The 21,424-nt window shown below is 40.9% G+C and overlaps 1 protein-coding gene across 2 annotated transcripts; it reads right to left on the bottom strand.

The window, feature by feature from the left end:
* Positions 1-1,025: 1,025 nt before the first annotated feature.
* LOC146382074 (cerebellar degeneration-related protein 2-like) lies at positions 1,026-21,403 on the bottom strand. 2 transcript variants are annotated; one of them, XM_084938353.1, is made up of 6 exons: positions 21,277-21,403; positions 8,260-8,372; positions 6,566-6,714; positions 6,318-6,482; positions 6,017-6,224; positions 1,026-5,125 (listed from the first exon to the last, which is right to left on the bottom strand). In XM_084938353.1, the coding sequence occupies exons 2-6, from the start codon at positions 8,296-8,298 to the stop codon at positions 4,358-4,360; spliced, it is 1,329 nt and encodes a 442-aa protein (XP_084794479.1). In that variant the 5' UTR covers positions 8,299-8,372; positions 21,277-21,403; the 3' UTR covers positions 1,026-4,357. The 2 variants fall into 2 exon arrangements, with proteins under 2 accessions (XP_084794479.1, XP_084794478.1); XM_084938352.1 differs by lacking the exon at positions 21,277-21,403 and adding an exon at positions 15,326-16,056.
* Positions 21,404-21,424: the final 21 nt, after the last annotated feature.

Below are 21,424 nucleotides of genomic sequence, written 5' to 3'. Positions count from 1 at the left end.
GACGAGGAACCCAAGTATATCCAAATACCTAAATATATAACTATACGACGTCGGTACTTTATTTTCTACCACTATTTCAACCTCTATTACAACACAAATGATGTTATACCTTATAGAACAGCAGCGTTTTATCAGTAGCTGTTGATGAGAAAACTTTCCCTGTACTCACAAAATGTGCTGAAGTCTTGTGTTTTTTTACTACTCCAATAATACATCAGCTAAAGTCCATTTAAAAAGTGGCACAGAGGTGGGAAGCAACAAAGTACAAATACTTCGTTACTGTTTACTTTCTTCGTTAACTTTTCAGATACCTGTACTTTACTTAAGTAGTTATTTTTCTGACAACCTTTTACTTTAGCTCCCTGTATTTTTAAACAAATACCTACACTTTATATATTTGACTTGTATATGGCCCACAATGCAAAATGAGTTTAACATCCCTGCCCATATCTGGTTTATGCAGTCAATTCTCTGGGCAGGGGATAACCTAGCCTTCCTCTTACCAGCCATCACCCCCAACTCATCCTATGGTGTGCTGGAGTGTTCCCAACTCAGTATTGTGATAGAATTTCTCCAGCTTCCCCAGGGTCTCCTTCCAGTTTTGTATGACTGAAACACCTCACTTGGTGGAACGATCAGTAGAAAATAGAGTTGGGCCTATAAATCCAAATATCAATGCTGTGGATCAATACAAGCGCGACAGGATCGATACTTTATTTCTATGCAATGGCTTTCTTCTGAACGCTTCCTGGATGACCAAACTCTTCCTATCTTGTGGCCACTTCCATAGTCTTATTATTTCCGTCATAACCAACAGCTTGCAGCCACCAAAAAAGGAATGGAGATCAACTAATTTGTGTGACTGACATGACATTATCTCACCTGCAATAGGATTACTGGGTCAGGGAGAGAGGTTTGTGTGAGAGGAGGCCTTAGGGTCTGATCCGCACATGCATAAACTATTTCTAGAGTCAGGAAGTGTTACTTACTCAGTTTAATTATACAACAAATACAAAGAGACTGAATGCATTATATAAATGCTTTATTAACAGGGTAAAGTAAGTCTTAGTTCAGTAATAATAGGAACTAATACCAGATTAGACTAAACATTAATGCAAATGTCTTATGAAGTAATAATGCACAAGTTTCAACTGGATAATAAAAGTAAAGCAAATTAAATAAATTTATTCTGACAGTATGTTATCAACATTCACATATCGGCACTGAAAATTAAAAAAGAAAGAAAAAACAAGAAAAAATTAAAAATTCACACAAAAATCAAAATACAGGTACAGTTTTAATGTTACCTATCCTAAATATGAAAAGATGAGGCGTCAGACATTTTAAGTGCAATAGGTAAGTCATTACAGTACAGAAACCCCATGAACCTGGTAGAATAATAACAGGCTCTGGTTTGGCATTGCTAACACGTGTTCTCTCATTGCGCTTGGATCATTCGAAATGACACGAGCGCCGACCTCAAACGCACCACAGTTTGTTCACTAACTGTTTTCTGGGTTGCACACAAAATCCATTATCCACAGTGGGGTTTTTCTCTTCCTAAAAACACACATGAGCCTTAAACACTAGTTTACGATCCCTCCGGTGTTAGCTGTGTCTATTTGTCCTCCACGACGCTGAAGAGCTGTGTATAAAATATATAACCGTAATAACATTCATTATAACAAAGGTTTACATATAGGAGGTTACCAAGAAAAAAGGCATAGTTATTGTATATTGTGAAAAAGGTGCAATATGTTGCAGGTTAGCTTTATAGTTTGGTAAGACTGCTAGGTGTTAGAAAAAGCCCTGGTTTGAAGCCTTATACCGGTTACACGTCAGCTATTAAGTGTGAATGACTAACTATATAAAATCTACTTCCTCACAAACCTTCATGCCGTCTTCATTCAGTGGTCACCCCAGCAACCAGAAATCCTCATGCTTTATATTTACTGTATTCTGTATGAAAGCTCATAATGCCCAGGAAACAGTGAAAACAGCTATCTGCAGAGATTGTCCTTTTGCAACTCATCTCTAAGTCAGAAGCTTTGTAGCATTTACTGGGCCTATCACAGATCAGTCGGTATTAGCATTTTTGTTGTCAAATTTGTGCCAATATGCAAACTTTAAACAGAACATAGGTAGAAAAATATTACTGGGGTAATTTGGAAATGGTAGCGATGGGCTCTGAAGAAGCTCTCAGTACTGCCTGCAGCCAGGGTTGCCAGGTCTTTCATTTTCCTGCACGTACTTTTTAAGCACTGTTGCAAACAGCTGGTTGGGAACAGATATTCCTTATGAACCTCGACTTTAGCATTTTGGCTGTTGCTGTCTTGTTAGATATATAGTATTAATAATACTAGCACTTCAATCAACAAAGGAGGTGCACAAGCTGTTAGCAGAATTAATCAACAGCAAGTCATGCTATTTTTTATGAAAGGGAGACAGGTGAATCGGTGAAGATGCAAGGAGTTTTGAAGGTAGATGAGTTTAAATCATCCAAAGCAACAGAGTGCACAAGAGAGGAGAAGAAGTGAGTGCAGGGAAGGTAGAGTGAGTAGATTTGTGACAGGAAGATAACAGTAACAGTGAAAGCTGATAACAAAAAGACAGGCAGTGGAGCTGGAGGTAGCAGAGTTGAAGATACTGAGCTTTTATTTGGGTGACCAGGAGGGGACAGGATCAGAAGGGAGTGAATTAGAGGAAAAGCTCAGGTTTTAAGTGAGGTAAGGCTGATAAGGTTTGTACAGACAGAAAGGCGTAATAGTGAACAAAGGATGCTGAAGATGGAGCTGCCAGGTTGGAAAGGAGGAAGAGCACAGAGAATATTCATGGACGCAGTGACGGAGGACAAGCAGATGGTTAGTGTGACAGAAGAGGGTGCTAGGGACAGGGTGAGAGATCGAGGCTGATGATCCACTGTGGCCGAAGAGCAGACCAAAATGGGTTTTAGTACCAAATTGTAAACGTGTATTTCCTCCAGAGGTGGGCATTTTTCCATCAGAGTTTAGGGGACTGACTTGCTTTTGCAGCCTCAATTTTGGACCCTTCTGGCCCTTTTTGTTTTAATGTTTTATCACATACTAGAAACCCTGTCTGCAGTACCTGCACCGTGTTACGTTCAAATAAAATCTTAAACAAGTACTAGTTGTATATATGCTGATCTATGCTATACAAACTGTGGATATACGCAATGTTGTCCAAATGGTTACTTAATCTTATCTTATATAAATGGATTTTGGCAGCTACCAGCTATGTTAGTGTCAGCTGGACAAAAGCCAGTGTGTGAAATGTATTGCTTGAGAATTAATTAAAAAAAAATAAAAAGTAACCCCAATGTTTCAAACACTTTCAACATAACCGTCATTTCACTAGTGCTCATCTCTGCTTTTGACCTGCTAGCAAGGCAACTGGCCAGCTATAGGTTTTGAGTGCACTCAGTAATGTAGAAGACTGAAAGATAAAGAATATAACCCAGTATAAAGATAATTATTTTTCTACCTAGTATTAGCAACAATAATTCAGTATCAGTCAGTAATCTCTGTATTATATTCATTCACAACACTTTTGCTCCTGGGCAAAAATGACCCCAAAACCCACAACTTGTTATGACAAGAGTCGGGTTAGTGTTTATGTTAAATGAGCGGTGGCTGAATAACCATACAAACACAGCAGTGGTATGGATCTTTTCATCACTTTCCCAAAATCTCAAACTATTGAAGGCGAAGCCCCGTAAACTTTCACTAAGCCAAAGTAAGGTCACACACAGGGAGGAGGAATCTCATCCAGACACAAATGCTTCACTAGAGTTAATGCGACTAGTGATATTAGTAAAGGTAGCACCTCCAGGTCATCCTTGACATCCTTGGCTTGTGAGGTGAGGAATCAATCTTTGTCTTATTATAATCACAGAAATGCTAGTTTAGTTCTCTATGTTAAAAGCAACACATGACAGACATTGATTTGTACTCGTGTTTCTCTCAGATATGCAGTTTTATTAGTTTTTGTGAAACTTTAGCTTTTGGTGTACTGGTCAGGCCCACAAGCTGTGTAATAGTGTTTTAAGTATAGTTAGTAAGGCAGTGAAGCCAGAACAGACTTTGGACCAGGCTGAAATTAAATTGTTTATGTTTTTATGCTTAAGTTCTTCAACTTTTACAGATTGATCGCATGCAAATCAGAAGGTTTCAGCTCTCGATCACAAGAGTCTGACGTGACCTCAGTCAACCTGAACCACAATTCAATTTAGTGGTTTTAAAAGTAGCACCCTCTATCAGAATGTTCGCACTGGGCACCTTCGCAACCTAACACTGAATAAGCAATGATGAAACCGTCTCCAGAGCCAGTCGGTGTAAATTTAGTGTTTACTAGATTTACCAGATTTACCAGGTTTGCTAGTTTTCGCAGCTTTGGTAGCCTTGATGTCCATCTTAGTCTTCTGGATACGAGAGAAGATCTCCTTAAAAAGGGCTTTGTACTCTGGAGTGTTCTGCCCCAGCCGCTTATCCACCGCCTCCACCTGTTTGCTGATGCTCTCGATGGCTTCAGGGGTGGATGGCGATTGGGTGGGAGTAGGGGGAGGTGCCACGATGGGGCCCATGGCACAGTCTTTCATAGACGGGTCCCTGGAGACGGGCCGGGAAGTCTGGACGCCGGCGTGACACAGGCTCTCTTCGTGTCGTCGACACTTCCCCAACAGCTCCTCGTACTTCTCCAGCAGGGCGTGGTACTGCTCATCCACCTCTCTTAGGATAGACATCCCTCTTTTCCTCACGCTATTGGCGTGCAGAGCGTAGCTGCCTCTCCTTCTGCCGGACGCATCCCGGGCCACGATGGCATTGAGCGCCGTGTCGCTGCAGCTTTTCCTCACAGGACTGGAATCGGGTAACGCCTCACCTCCAACACCTCCTCCACCTGCTGTCTCCTCCCTGACGCCTCCTCCCGTCTCCCCGACCTCCACTTCCAAAAAGGTGTCGGTCTCCGGGGTGATACTGAGGACAGTCTGGGTAAGAGCCACACCATCATCCTCACTGCTCAGGAGGAAAGTTCGAGCTCGGCGCAGCTGCTGCAGCTCCTGCAGCTCCACCTCCAGCTCCCGCACTCTCGCCTGGCAGCTCTCAGCATCCTGTGAGCACAACCAGTTAGTTTTATTTCAAATAAAATTCATTACCCACACTCCAAATAAAGACATAAATAGCACATCATAGCAAAATTCTCCTCCACTTAATTGTCTTTAATTTATAATCAACAAATCATCATTTTTGGATCAGTTGATCAAGTTACAAGGTAGTTTATTAAACTGCACACAGATCAGATTTAAAGAACATTTTACCCCTTTCCATAATCAATGACTATTTAGTCTGACAGATGCAGAAACCTTAGGCTGAAGTGGCTGGAAAAAAAAAGAAGCCAGTGTGCTGAAGTGCAGAAACCTGCAGTTCTGCTAATGGCCACTTGAGGCCGCTCAAGCGAGCATGTACACACGGACTTCTACCTTAAAAAGCCAAACTTTCTTGCAGAAAAAATAAACATGCTTACCACTTGGTTATTTAAAAAAAAAAAAAAAAAAGCTGAATGGCATCTTATTAATACTCTATTTATAAGCACTAATTATGTGGTATCAGCATCTGTGTGACGTACCTCAGCAACATATACATGCAGCTAGCTCACCAAGCCTCGCTGTTCACGTGGTCACACTTTTGACCACATGTGAATAGAACAATATGATTATGTTTAAGGTCATAATTCTAAATTTGAAATTAGTTTGAATATTCAAAACGATACTCCATTAGTCAGTAGTTTTCATTAGGGGTGTTCAGCATTGAAGACACAATTAAATGTCATAACCAATGAAATCAAATGGACTCTGACAAATTAGCACTGTCCCTGCTAGCAGTTAGTTTCACTTTGGTGAAAAAAAAAACAAAAACAACTTGCTGATATCATCTTTTCTGCTTGTATGTTTTCCTCCATCTTAACAGCCAAACATGCTTAGTGCATTATTTTTGCACCCCACCTGCACCCGTGTCTGCAGCCGGGAGAACTCCGATATCAGGAGGTTGCACTCCCTCTCCACCCCTTCCCTGCGACTCCTCTCGGCCCGGACAGCAGCTCTCAGAGCCGACACCGCTTCCCTCAGGTGCTGGTTCTCTTCTTCAAATGGCTGACGCTTGGCTTCCATAGTAAAACTTTCAGCCCTGCCCACTACAAACTCATCCTCATACCTGACAAAATAACAGATGAGACCAATGTTTAAGTGTGACTTTAAATAACTACTTTCCTCTTCTTTCTCATTCTATGGAAGACAAAACAGGTACCTGGGTGCTGTGCAAAGCTCCCTCAGGCAAGGGAATGAGTGGATGGTCTTGCGTCGCTCTCTCTTCTCCCTCCTGACCCGCAGTTGCTCCATGGAGCGAAGTTGCTCCACCTGCCCTGACAGAGACTCCACCTGGTTCTGCAAAGTCTCAATAGTCCCCGTTAACCTGCATAAGAGAGGGCAAAGATTTATAAATGAATGAAAGAAGGCCAAAAACATGGAAAAAGGAAAGCTCCCAGTCCCGCTCACCTCTCGATCTTTTGCTGCGAGGACTTGCTGTCCATCACCAGCGTGTGGTTGGTGCGTTCCAGCTCTCTGGCAGTCCCGTCCAGCTGCTCGTACACTTTGGCATGCTGCTCGTTCATGTCCCGAAGAACCTCCAGCTGCTTTGACAAGTACTGGAAACAAACGCATACACATATTTAGCGCAAATCAAAATGCACAACTTCAGGTAAAGTTCCAACAATCTCTTAGATCTCTGAAGCTAGAAGCTTTTAACTGTCACTTAAATTTGGCTTTCATTTACTTTTTACAGCACATATATAGGATTTATCACTGCAACCTAACTTCCTGAGCCACTAAGCACCTGCTGTACAGCTTCACACCACACTGCATGATATCATTCAGCAGATGGACTTCACCAGTTAGCAGAAAATTCCTTACTAAAGATAAGCACATAAATCAGCACGTTTCATGTGCACGATGGGTGTTTCCACCCAATTTACTTTAATTCATGAATTGCGCTAAAGCATTGTGTTACACAGAAGAAAATAGTCTACAGCAGTGTAACAAAGGGACAGTTCACAGGTCACCTCATCCAGCTCTATTGATAAGCTTTGTCAAGAAAGAATAATAGAATAGAACAGCCCTTTATTTTCATTGTACATGCACACAGAAATTATGGGTGCCCTGTTCACCATAAGCTCAAACGTCATTCTATTCTAAAATGCTCCATTTAAGGCTGGGTTTTAAATACTTTTGGCTCTTTGTCACTGAGAAGTGTGAGCACAAAGGCTCCACACACCTGCTGTTCAAATACTCTCTGTACAAGGAGCAGCAAATAAATAACAAGCTGGCTCAAAGAAAACCAAAACGAAAGTTTGTTACAAACTGTGAACCAAGGATTTGCATCAAGGTCCAGTATAAGGTAATTTAATTAGATTAGATTCAGTTATTAGTCATGCAGAGCTACTTTACTAGAGTCTAGGAACAGGAATATGTGTACAGAAATGAAGAAAATAAGCCCTGTTTAAGATTAACCTTTAAAACAGAGAGAAGGCCTCCTGCCAAACATACTGTCTGGTGGTTCGACACAGAGGAATGTAACAGCGGAAGGCTGCGGAAAATGCAGAAGGAGAAATATGATCTCTCTTGTGTTTGGAAATGAAGCCTTTTAATGGATCCATTAGGACATTCTGATAATGAGAAATTACAATAGTCTAGCCAATGTGTACCAAATGCACAAAGTTGTTTTTTTAGCATCACTCTGAGACAGGAAGTTCCTAATGTAAACAGCACTGTTTAGATGAAAAACGACTGTCTTAAAAAAAAAATACTTTTTATGTACAATTAAAGGACAAAAATAGTTCAACCCAGTAGTACTGGACGCCGAGGTAATGCCATCCAGAGTAAGGTATCTGGCAAGACACCGTGTGCCCTTCGGACACGAGTAGAAACCAACAGGCTATCTGCACTTTAATGTCTTTAAGCTGACTCATGTGGCATAAGGAAAAAAGCTGAGTGTCATCTGCATTGTCACCTAATACTATTGCCGAGTACAGAGCCCTGTGGGACTCCATAACACATTTTTTGTATTGCAGAAGAATTCACTTGCAATTGCACTTCCTGTAACAATTCTGTTCACTGCTGTTACTGAGTGCCCTTGAGCTGGCAGTCCTGTGATATTAATTAATGTAATATTTGCATTGCTCTGTGGTCCACACCTCGATCTCTTGCACTTGCTCCTCATTGGTGATGTACATTTGCTGCAGAGAGTCTTCCAGCTCTTTGTTCCTCTCCAACAGAGTCTTTCCCAGCTCTGCTGCCAAGTGGAGATCTAGAAATGAAAAAGGAGCAGATGAAACATTTTTAAAGAGAAGGAGGCAGATTGAATGAGTGAAAGCAGAGAACAGGAAGGGAGAGGTGTGAAATGAACAGTGACAGTGGGGGGTTATCTCACAGAAGAAGACATAATGCAGCTGCACAATTTAGATGACTTCTGCCACATTTAATGCAGCACACAGCTCTATTTTAAGCAAGGTTATAACTAGAATGATCCATCACATCGCCTTAGTCTGCCCTGGACCAATTCAATTATAGAGGGAAGACAGCGAGGCAGTGCTCCTCCCTGCAGCACGTCTCCCTCCAAGCCTCCTACTCTCCACTGACTGAATATGAAGGTCACAGATTGGAACCCAGATTATTTGGAGTGACACATCTGAGATTAAGATGAGAATAGAGATTTCACTCGCTGGGATGCTGTCTTTTTCTTAGAGAGACCATTTACTCTGACTTTAGCACATTTTAGTGTTTTATTTATACGTCCAGGCTGCTAAAATACTCCAAATTAAGATGAGCAGCATCCACTTAAACCGTGCGCTGACTCAGCAGTACTGATGGCCTACATTACTGACTCTGAGTCAGCAAAAAGTGGTTTGCAGCCTCTCAGAAAGTGAAGGACTAAACAGCCAACAAAGTCATCTGTCATGCAGTCCAGCCTCTGACTTAAGTAATGAATAGTGAGCAAATGGATCAATGCCAGGCCATAATACATCCAGGCAACTGATGACCTGCATCACTGCAACATTTTCCTATAGTTGCAAGAACATAAGCAGGAGTACACAGAGTAAACATGCTGTTCCCCCATTAGATCTGATATATACTCATCATATTTGTATGACTGGTGCGAAATACTTTATGATCATCTACTTCTTACACACTTTCTAAATGTATTGATTTGAGTTTGAGCTTTTTTATTTTCAGTAATTCTACATTACATTACTACATCTTTCCATTTGGATACTGTCTAGACAACCAGTCTAAATTTTATTTAAAGTTTAGTAGTTTCTGGTTTCATTTTAAGGGAGAGAGACAGAATATGAACCACAAATCCAGAAAAAAAAAAAAACAAACAAACAAAAAAAAAAAAAAACACATGACATAAAAGTCATAAATTGATTTGCATATCATTGAAATGAAAGCAAAACACGACTTACTAACTGGTAAAGAAACCTAAAGATTTTATTTTTGATAGAATAAAAATCTGGAAACTGGCTAGGCTCTTTAGCTACTCCTTTGTTGCTGTGGGGGTATAAAGATCCACCCAAGACCGTTCTGCATTGTTCTAGTTGAGGGAAGCAGTTTCTCAACCAGTATCTATAATACATGGCCTCTACCGTTGGCTCGTCAATGTAGCGAAGTTGTCCTGTACCCTTAACAGGAAAACAGCCGCAAAGCATAATGTTTCCACCACCGTGCAAACACGGTGCGTTGAGTTGATGCCAAAGAGTTTGATTTTGGTTTTGGTTGGGCTGAAGGTGACTGACTGATTGACTGTAATCTGTGTGCCACGTGGGCACAAAGCCAAACTGTGGGAGACAGATTTCAGGCTGGTTTGTAGGGAACCAAAAACTTATTTCAATGACATGCAAATCAATTTATACTTTTCATGTAAAGTGTTATTTCCTGATTTGTGGTTTATATTCTGTCTCTCTCCATCACCATGAAACTGCCATAAAAATTAGCACAATGTTACCCTAATTAGCACTTCTCTTATAAATATAAAGAAAACGAACCTGCATTTTTCAGAAGTTGTCTTGATGATGTGAAATACAGCCCAAATAAAACCAGACAACCCAAAAGTCTTTGTCTACAAGATGTCGAAGGGGATTTGGATGATGGAGGGAGAGTTAGCGCTACACAGCCTAAAGCCTCAGTATCAACACAACAGAGGAAGAGGAGGAGGAGAGAAAAAGAGGAGGAGAACAAAGGAAGAGCGGAAGTGGGGAAGAGGGCCAATCGATGAAACTCACTGCACAAGAAAACAACTTTGCAAGTTAATAGCTGTCATAGACAACTGTTTGCTCCAGACAGACCTGACATTGACCCACAGGTGACATCACCGAGGCCGGAACACCGACACAATTACATCATGCATGAAGAAGCTATCCAGACAACCCATGCAGCCAGCTGCCAGTGTGTCAGTACTTCAGAGAAAAATAAAAGTTTATTTTTAAGAGTGTGTGAATGCATCTGCAGTCGAATCCATGCATTCAGTACAGTACGTAGTGATGTCTTCCACAGGCTGATTTTTGGGTAGGTGCGTATCACCCACGAGACTCACTGGAATGTGGAAAATAAGACTTCTGGTTCCTCTTTTCCAGTGTTTCAGACTAAATTTGTAACAGAAAATGCACAAGAAACATTCACCAGACAGAAGAACTACACCATAGTGCTTATACAGGCTGTAATACTGACTGCAATGATGCATACTACATGGCAGAGTAGCAATTTATAAAAACTATTTATAAAAACATCCTGGGATATTGCTCTCTACTCCTGAGTGATGTAAACAGTTATGATGTAACAGGAGTGCTTAGAGAGCTCTCTCATCAGATGTATGCAAGCAAACAGCCCCCCAGTCTCAGCTGGTAGAGCCACTTATTAGTTTTTTCATCATCGGCCAGGAGAGGCTCAGGCTAACACACAATAAACCCAAACAAAGAAGCAACAAAGAAGCATCCCAATTACACGTCTGCATCCTTCCCGCTTTCTCCTCCTTTAAGAGTTGAACGCTGAGACGTGACATCATGAGTAGTTTGTACCGTTACAGGCCTAGTTTAACACCTGCCACATCCAAACAACCACTCAGCCTTTCAGTTTGTTTTCACTTAATGTTACCCTTCATTTTTGTTGTTATTTTTGCTCATATAGCACTTTTTGTTCTTTTCTTTACTTAATCTATTCAACCAGTATATACTGCTCATTATGAAAGTCACTTAAATATGAATCATGTTTATTTCTCCAGTTGGATAAAGAGTTGGGGAAATAAATCTCTGTCAAGATAATCCCACAACGCTTCAGTAATGCTGAGGTCCAGGCAAGACTCAGGTGTGTTTTTTCCATCCAAGTATGCTTTTACTGCATTGGCAGCGTGTTCGCAGTTTTTGTCATGCTGAGAAATGATGCCATTTTATAGTGGTTCAAAAGCTGACTGTACTTTTTCATAATGCCATTGATTTTCATCCCCAACACCACTCGCTCAAATACAGCCCCATGATGCTACTATCATATTTTAAAATATGCACCTCTCATAAACATCGGATTATAAGATGAAAACAGGTTCAGCCTCTTCTTTTATCTTCACCGCCAATATAGACACATACACACTCATTTTCATATCTTAGTGAGGACATCTAACTGAGATAATGCTTTCCTTAGCCACTTACCCTAACCATCAAAAATGAATCCCTAACCCTCAGCCTAAACCTAACCATAACCTAATAAGAAACCTGACACTAAAACAACATTTTTAGGCACAAAAATGACTTCAAAATCATGGGAACAGGCATTTTGGGACTGTTGGTCCTCACAAGTATAGTAGCACGGCAATGTTCTGTCCTGAAAAAGACGTCTAAACATGCACACACAAGCCAGCAACCTCCAGGAACGACTGCCAACCAGTCTGAAAATATACATTTTTTCCATGATATGATTGTATCATGGTCAGTATAGCTCTTGAGCAATCTGCACGTGAGCTCATGTGAGACACCCTAAAAGAATGAGGAAGCTTTTTGCAGCTCAGCTAAAAAAGCAAACAAATGTGATAAAGCAGGGTTGGCTTTAAGGCAGGCCTACATTGTGGCTGAGAAGAGGTTACCATATGAACTGACAGTGATCCTTGGTCAAAGACGGTAATGGCAAAAACAGGCAAAGACTACTATTACACAGTTAGTTTTAAACTCTTTTAGCAATTCTTATTAAAAACTACTAAAAAGAAAAATATCCTAATTTCATCCACCCACTCTCCCACCCAGCTACCAGGTAAGGAGCGGGGTACACTCTGGGCAGGTCTCTGGTGCAGAAAGAAATCCTCATTTATCCACATTTTAGCCAACACTTCTGTGGGGAAAGTCACCCCAAAGAACAACAACTTACAGTGATTCCTGCATGACAACAAGGTAATACGATGAGAGTGGTGTGCCTATCAAAGGACTCGATGCACCTAGAAATGCCACACGACTGAAGATGAACTGGGGCAGTCAGCACTTTGTAGCCCAGCACTGTTCAGAGAGGACCGACATCCTCTCTGCTCCATCAAACTCAGATCTCTCTGCACAGAGACACAGCTCGTTACTCTGGCTCCAGCCATTTTGACTTTTGTTACACTTTCATTCCGCTCTCACACTGTCGCTCTGATTTGCTTCGTCTTTCTTCTAATTTCACTCTTTTCTTCCTCACCATCTCCCAAAATAAAGCCAATTAAAGACCTGTTTTAACCCTCGGTTTCCCTAATGTTGGTGCACAGGAAACAAGTTAGCTTATCAATCGATGACATCATGATGGTAAGTGTGTTTGTTTGTGCGTCCATTGGTGTTTCTAGTCAGGTAAAAATCACAGCATCAGCACCATTTAGCATTAGCCAGGGGAAATGTAGCTTAGCATTATAATTAGATGAGCAGAGAGCAGGTGATTGAGAGATTATGCACGACAGGAAATGAGCTAAGTGGTACAGAGAATGTGAAGACTCACAGCTGTGGATAAGTCCTAAAAACATATAATTATACAAGTCCCTGAATGATCAGGTTCAGACTGGTTTCAAACTGGCTCATGAATATCTGCAGATGTTCCATTCATCAATAAATAGACTGTGTGACTTCATTCAAAATGTAATTTCCTGAGTCACCGACATTTAAAAGCTCCCTGGAAATGGAATATAAAAAGCTGCCGTCATTCAGATGTAGACCAGCTGATACAGGATCCATCTGCTACAACATCAGCTGCAATTTGTATGAACACTGAAATACATTTGAAAGGCTTAGTAAATGTTTATTGTATCTTCAGCTCGTTGGGCTTTACTAATTTTTTGTCATATATACAGTGTTATAATAGGAAATCCTCATATTAAACATGGCAAATATTTCAAATAATAAAGTCAGTGTATGTACAAGCTTCAGATTTGATGCTAAATGCACCAGTGTTTTCTCCTCTTGGCACTGTATGATGTCAGTAACAGAGGATATTCCTAATATGGTCATTCGAGGCACACAGCTCCACCCACCAGCAGTTCAGACTTTATGTTTACAATGGGCAGCCAATCAGGAGAGAGTTGGTCCAACTAAACAGCAACAATAATTTCAGGGACTTCACCAAGGAATAAAGAGTGAAGAAGAATAAAAATTTAGAGCTGGAAATGAGGACATTAGGTGTTCTTTAAATAAAGCAACACTGACAGTCGAGTCCCTTGTGTTGTTACTGGGAGGAGGTTATGGTGTTAATGGAAAGACATGGGTTAATTAGCAAGCTTTGAACTGGAAGGTTATTGAGATTTTTCCTTCACAAAAGCTAGCTCAATCAGAATAATGTTGGCAAACTGCAATTCTTTTTTTCCCCATTTATTTATTTTACAGAAAAATGTTTTTTATCTCTTTGTTTTATCTTATTTTATCATCCCTAGTCACTGATAACTAGAGCTGGCCATCACTAGACATCCCACGATATGATATTATCATAGCCCCTTATTCGCCATATGAAAATATTTCGATTTTTTTTTGTCCTTAAAATTAAACTTTGTCAATACATTTTTTAAATCCAGTAAGATAAACCTATCTCACATCAGATAACCATCTCAACACTGCCACAAAAACCTGCCATAAATGTCACCATAACATGCAGTTAGTCTGGCATCAGTTTGTAGTTTAATGGTTGGCAATTGCATGCTATCTGATAATACAGCTATTAACAGTGGTAAATCATTGAAAAATCACGTAGCTGTTGCCATCTACATGAACAGCAATCTAACTATTACATTTCTGCTCAGTAACCTTCCTGTTCTTGAGGAATATAACAGAATACAACCAGCTGGCAGCCTGCTGAGTTGTACTCATTGACTAAGACTCATGCAGACTGGTGGCAACATGTTGGCAATCTGTCTGCATTTTTAATTAGACAGAAATCAGCCTTTGACAACCTCACTGAGAACGATTGCAGTCAGTCCGAGTCAGACTGCAACTGTTTGCAGAAAGGTTTCAAGTACCTTGCAATCAAACGGGTCCTGCTCTCTGCAGCCATTTAGTCGCCATCTATTAACTTGCTCCAAATTAGGAGCTAATTTTCTCAAGCTAGGTGTTTCTAGTGTTGGGTTACCTCAGGGTGGTGGTGCATGTCCCAAAGTATTTGAATTTCTGTAATAAAATATTGATATTTGGTTTTCCTTGTTTTTGCTATACTGTATCGATATTTCCTCTCAAACTCTACTGATAACCGCAACATAGAGGACATTTCCTGATGTCAAAATATAATAAAAATAATTGTGATGCAGAGGTTAAAAAATTGATTGGCTCAGCTATATTTTAGAATGGGGATCCCTGACACAAAGCATTTAATAAATCAATACAAAACAAGTGGAAAAATATTTTAAACACATCGACCCAGAATTGCAACATCGGTGCCTAAAAATATGCGCTTTAGTTCGATTAGGACTTCCATATGGTGGACCCTGACACGGTGCATCACATTGATGCTGACTACTTCCAGCCATGCAAAGGCCCTGCTTGGCATGCTTTCAAAGCATTGTTGTCAAAGAAGCGCAGTCCGCTCATTGGGAACTCCTTCGCTGTTTTTATTGATTGCGCTGAAGCAGAGCAAGCAAACGGCTCCAAATGACTTCTCTGTCGTATCTCACGACAACAGAGTCTTTGTTCGAAGAGGCCGGCTGAGCGGCCGGTGCCAGAAGCTGACAGAAACAAGGGATGCTGCGGGCAGGGAGGATAGGATGGTGACTTGTCTTACCCTGCTCCAGGTCCTGCTGGTCGTACCATGGCTCTTCCTCTTCGGTAACGAATTCCTCCATTCTCCCTGAGCTTAGCATGGGTTTCCCCGCGGCTCTGTCCGGACAATAGACGTCCTGCAGGAAAGGATCCTCCAGAAGACAGCGGTGGCTCCTAGAAGCCGGAGCTCTTTTCAGCGCTGTGTTGTGCCTCGACGTGTTTCCTCTTTCCTTCCTCTCCTCCGCGTTTCCTCGGTCACTCCCACTGCACCCCTCTCATCCCCCCCACCACCACGCACCGGCTCATCCCGGTGCTCCGACCTGCCGCCTCTGCAGGCTGCGCCGCTTCAGGAGCCTACAGACGTGGCAGAGAATAACGGCACTTCCTTTGCCGCTGTTAGCGCCAGCATGCTCACGACGCCTTCACGTACCGCTCGTAACACCCGATTATCTCCACTCGTCCAGCTTTTGTTCAAGTGCGCCCTCTACATTGATGTCAAAGGAGAGGTCAAGACATGCCGTCCACAATTTAAGCTCATTAACTGCAAGCGCAACTACTGCGGGGGTAAACGTCAAATCACGTCAACAAATGCCTAGGTGTAGGCATTTGTTGACGTGATTTGGGTCCACTTGTTCGTTTTAGAGCAGGGAATTTTACATTGTGGGCCACATACAGCCCAATTTCTGTGTAAAGAAGTTTAACTACACATTTAATCCCTGAGATGTCTTAATATATGAAAAAAAAAGTGCTATTTCAGCAGTACGTCTTGGTTTTTCTGCATTGCTGTGGCCGTAAAATGAAATGGAATAAAAATAAATTGTAAAAAATAAATGTGTACACTTACAGAAAAAAGTCTGTTGCTTATGTCTTGATATTCTAATGGACTCAATTCTTTATTTGTTAGGCCTGGGTATCATCTAGAATGTAAAACTGTGAAATTTTGACTTAAGTGAGGAATTTTGTGTCTCATCTCATCTCACAGGCAATATCATTAAAAGTCATCTCACTGTGTTGCACTATATATGTTGCATGCTATCTGCACCACTAGAGGGCGAGCTGGTGTTTCATGCTTGTCATAACAACATCCTGGATCTTTCTTACAGTCCTGTGGGGGGGGAAACAGCAACACAAGACCGTTTACTTTCTAATGTTTTGTATATCAGGACAGAGACTGAAAAAGTCATATAGAAAACGATTCCTTTATATTACTGCTAAAGATGGCTTTTCAAGCTATTGAATCATGAGGTGTGCTCACCTTTTCACACACAGCTTTGGTTAAATAAATAATGGAATAGCATGTCATGCACTGTTGTTTATTAGAGGTTGAATCTACCCAACTAAGACCTACTGAGGACCTTTCAAGGGAGGGACAACTTTGCATTTGGTGTGATAAGAGCCTGATGATCATGTCCGGTAAAATGGATGACACGTTATTTATTTCTTAGCCATTAGAGACTGAGAAACAGGAAGAGGAGCCCCAAAACTAGACCAACATTGTCCCAAGCACACCAAGAGACTTCACTCTCTTGTATCCACAGTGACTCTCCTGCCAGCCAGGTGTAATGGTTGTAGAGACAAATGAAGAATGCATGGTCTGACATACAGAGATTCCTTCATTTGTAAGAGAGACCTATGTGGACTCCTCTGCACCTTTGAGCTTGTCCATTTTCACTGATTAAAGCTGTAACACTAATGAAACAGGATTGGGATTTACATGTTGGTCATTTTTAATGATGATATGTCAAATGTATAGCATGCGCTTTCATTGACGTCAATTCACTCAAGCGCTTCAAATCCACTGACATAACTCACCCACGTGTGCATTTGTATAACAGTGACATCTACAGCCCTGACGTGACACTGGAGCTACAGATGGACGCCAGACTGGGTCTGGTCTCCCAGTCAGAGGAGCCATTTTCACGCTTTCTGACACTGTGACAGCCTGCTGTGAGCTGGAGGGTCCTCTGAGGAATGTGACTAAGTAACTCAGCTGGGCAAGCGGTTCTCATGCATACACGAATACTTGGGCTATCTATACCAGCTGTTGTTGTTGTGACAAAAATGGGACATTTTCTGGGTACACAAGGGTTAGATTTGACCTCTAGCCCCTTTGGTGACTGTTGCACTATGACAATGTGTAACATAAGGCTTCACAGAGGAGTCCTCATCCTCCACAGTTGAATCTCTTTATTGCACAAATTTATGAAGAGCTGCCAAACTCTGGCTACACACAACAGTTTTGATTTAAAACAGACCTCTGCTCCGAATTCAGAGCAGCTTTGTGTTGGATGAAAACAGTGGGAAAATAACCAGTTTTGCAATTCAAATAGATGTTTTGTGTGTTGAAAGCAGTGTGTTATTTACCCCCATACATATGTATTATCAGCCCGACTATGGAGTTAATGGACAAGCTTTTTGAGCAGTTGGTGAACAACAAAAAAAGGCATCATGGCCGGTTTTGCATGATTTATAAAGTAATTAAGACTATCACAACTCTGCTGCTCCCACCAAATGATTTATTTTTCCATTCAGTCGCACAACATTTTCACATGTTCACTCATCTCACACTTCTTCTCACCCACAAGCCTTCTCTTCCTTTACCAGACATGCACAAAAATCTGTTGTGTGGCACAAAACCACACAACTAAAAACTGCAGCACAGCCCTATTGTGCCTTCTACACGAGTCTCTTTAAAAAACGTTTAGTGTGTTATGATCGACTAACACACACTGCAAAAAAACATCAGGCAAGTCATAACAAAAGTTTGAGCAGAAAAAGGGGAAGGAGTTGGAGTTAATGCAATCCAAGAGATTAAAATAATTAAAAAAACAGAAACTATTAAACTGAAAAAGCTGGTTTTAGACTAAAACTGACAACATACACATGTTGGTTCCACAATACTAGATCAGTCAGAATTAACTGAATGAATTTGAAATAGAAGTGGCTTCAAAGCTTTTTACCAATTGGTTTCCTATTTTTGTCCCCAAGTAGCTGCATTGCATTAATCTCTGAAGCACTACTGATGACTGGTGTGGTCTTATGCATGCTAAAAACTAATACAAGTAGTTATATACTAAAAAACCCAGACTAAACAAAGCTGAGGAAATATGCAGTAGTACAGGGAAGTTTTTAGTTTGCCTTTCCTTTGAAACATTCAATACATGCTGTTCCTATGTCACAAGACGAGGTGGTAATTTAGAAAAAGACCATTTATTTACACGAAACATAAACTAAAGGAATATGTGTGTATCAGTCAGCAGTGTAAAGCATGCACTGAGGAGTGGCAGAGTATGAGGAATGCAGGATAAAACCAAAAACACATGCTGTTGTTGAGCTAGTCTGAGTTTGGGAGACACAGAGCGACTTCAGGAAGAAGAGAGCTTTAATGAGCCCAGGTAGCACGTTCAGCTAATTACACTCCAATTATCTCCTGCAGAACAAAGCACAGCACAAAAAAAGAGAAACACCTAGTGCCTAATCATTACCAAATGTAGGTTTAATAACTGCAGCAAACAAAAAACAAGATGACCAAAGATAGTTTATATTCGAACAGTGAATTGTCGGAAATTGAGGACAAGTTTTAGGTTTTATGTGCTTCTTAACATCGCCCTGCAGTTCTCTGAATTAGACTGGCAAGAGTGATGTTCGTATAAATAAATCTGTGCATGAATGCATTTTTCCATGCATGCTTTAAATTGTTATTCTAAAAAAGTATGACCACAGTCGGTGATTTTTACCAGCCTTCCTCACCTGTACGGTCCAATCCATGCGTTTCCTTTCACTGCATGACGTTCAGTACTGACAGTGTTGTCCAGTTTTGAACTAATAAACCCAAAGATTCCAGGAACAGGATAACAAGCTACATGCTCCCTTGTGTCTGTGAATGTTTGATTTAATGGAAACAAGAGCTAATCCCTGGTGTACTAAACATATGATGTCAGCACAATGTTTAGGAGTGATGCAGAAAAGGCTCGGTTTAAATGAGACAAACGCTGAGCCAGCCAGGTCTCAGAACCACTCAAGCCTAAAAACTAAATGCAAATGTTAATGTTTAGCCTTTAATCACTGATTACATTAAGACAGGCTGTTCCAACACTGTTTAGTGTGAAGTGGTGCAGAAATCCAGAATTAATTCTTAATCCATTCATTCTCTTCTGCTTATCTTTATCAAGGTAGCGGGAATTTAGAGGGTGGGGGGTGAGACCAAAGGGTGAGAGGCGGGATGCACCCTGCACAGGTTGCCAGCCTGTGGCAAGGCTAATGGAGAAGACAGCCACTCACGTTCACACCTATTAAGCCTTCATCAATTAACTAATCTGATAATCCAATCAAAAGAATTTGAGCTGCTATTCTTTCCTTATACAGGACACCAAAGTTCATGATGCAAGAGTGTTGAGTACACTATGAGTCTGACAGCGTCGGGGTCACAAGGTTAAAATACGATCACATTACTTGCTGTGCTTGACCAAAACAAAGCCTGAAAGGAGACTGATTCAGCCAGAGGCCTTTATTCACAAACCTCCCCACATCCTACACAGGGGTCAATGCAAATCAGCCTATTGTTACACACTGAGCTATCTGACCCGAAGCCACTAACCTTTTAAATCAGTATTAATGACATCCCCACAATAATCTTCCACAGTATCTGTAAAGGAGATGATATATTAAAGAGTCCTTTAACTGAATGAGTTACTCACAGCCAGGAGGGAGATACTGAATAAAAAATAAGTAATAAATAAATAAATAAATATTTAGATGTGTCACATTTATCATACAGCATTTAAAGCTGTTCTAACTTATTTACAGTAACAGTGAAAGAGATAAACAAACAGTTGGAATTTGAGCATTTCAGCATGCAAAGTTAGCAGCTTCAGAGCATAGTGGAATGTGTAGCTGACCCCTCACCAAAAGACAGCAGAAAGGCAACATTAGTCTCCTGTTCCAAAGGAAAGACCAGAAACACAGCTTCACCTGTGCTTGATGCGAAAATCACATCAAGCCGATTTTTAAGTAATATAAACTCCAGTGCTGTAGGTCCAATTCCAGCTGCAGATACAAATCTCCTTTGGGGTTGCATCAAGAAGGACATCCGCTGTAAAACTCCAGATCAAACATGTGGCACCCTCATGGCAAGGGAGGAATTAAAATGGTATCAATACTGCGTATACTTCAAAAAGTACCTCAAATATGAAGTCAAAATTGTTCCTTAAAGTACTTTACAATGATGAACTCGAGGCATTCAAACAAAATGATCGTAAAAAAATATCAAATAAACCAGGTAATTTAAGTATTTTAATGGATATAGTTGATGTCCTTGGAGAAATCTTCCATCACACTATTCCTAAAGACCACAACAATAATCCTAATTGCACTGCCATAAGACTTTCATGGAAAGGCTTTAATCTGCAACAAATCCTATTAGCAAATGCCCCAAGGCCGACTTTAACTAAGTGTAAGTTCTATGAAAAATACAAAACGCATTAGATGCAATCTGTGGTTCATGCACTGTTTTTCATATGCAGTATATCCCTCTGTGCTTTGTACCGGACAGTAGACTGAAAATGCTAAAATACTAAAGTGGAAGTCAAATACAAGAAGTATCATGTGAATCTATTGTTCACTGTGAAACAAAAGCAGCGATCTGACCAAGATGCGTTATCTGAGGCTTGACGTTCGAGGCAAATTAACAGTCTTCAGTTTCAGGAACTCTGTGCTGCGTTCTGGTAAACTTTTAGGAAATGACTAACGGTCATTTATGGATGAATAAGCGTAACTTGGAATGTCCACATATCCTCTAATGCAATTCCCTGTAACGACATTCACCAAAGCTCCACAACCAGCCCTATTTTTCTCTAAACAAACTGGAGAACACATACTAGCCAGGCGGACTGGTCAGAAAATAAATAGAAAAACAGAAGAAATGGCCTGATTGTTCCTTCTTTCGGAGAGACCTTCCAGTGAAGAACACCCCACCTCTGATCCGGGAGGAACTCCCAGGGCGGATATCAGCCGCACCTCAAGTCATGACAGTTTTCTCTTTTTTTCACTTAAGTGAATCAACAGCAAACGCAAAACAAAAAACAAAGAAAAACACGCTGGTAAGAGCTAAGATGGCAGGACA

The sequence above is a fragment of the Perissodus microlepis genome, chromosome 8, assembly GCF_051167445.1.
Source record: "Perissodus microlepis isolate ML-2025 ecotype Zambia chromosome 8, ASM5116744v1, whole genome shotgun sequence".
Classification (NCBI taxonomy): Eukaryota; Metazoa; Chordata; class Actinopteri; order Cichliformes; family Cichlidae; genus Perissodus; species Perissodus microlepis.
The sequence above is the reverse complement of the archived record's forward strand: the minus strand, read 5'-3'. Positions and strand labels throughout refer to the sequence as shown.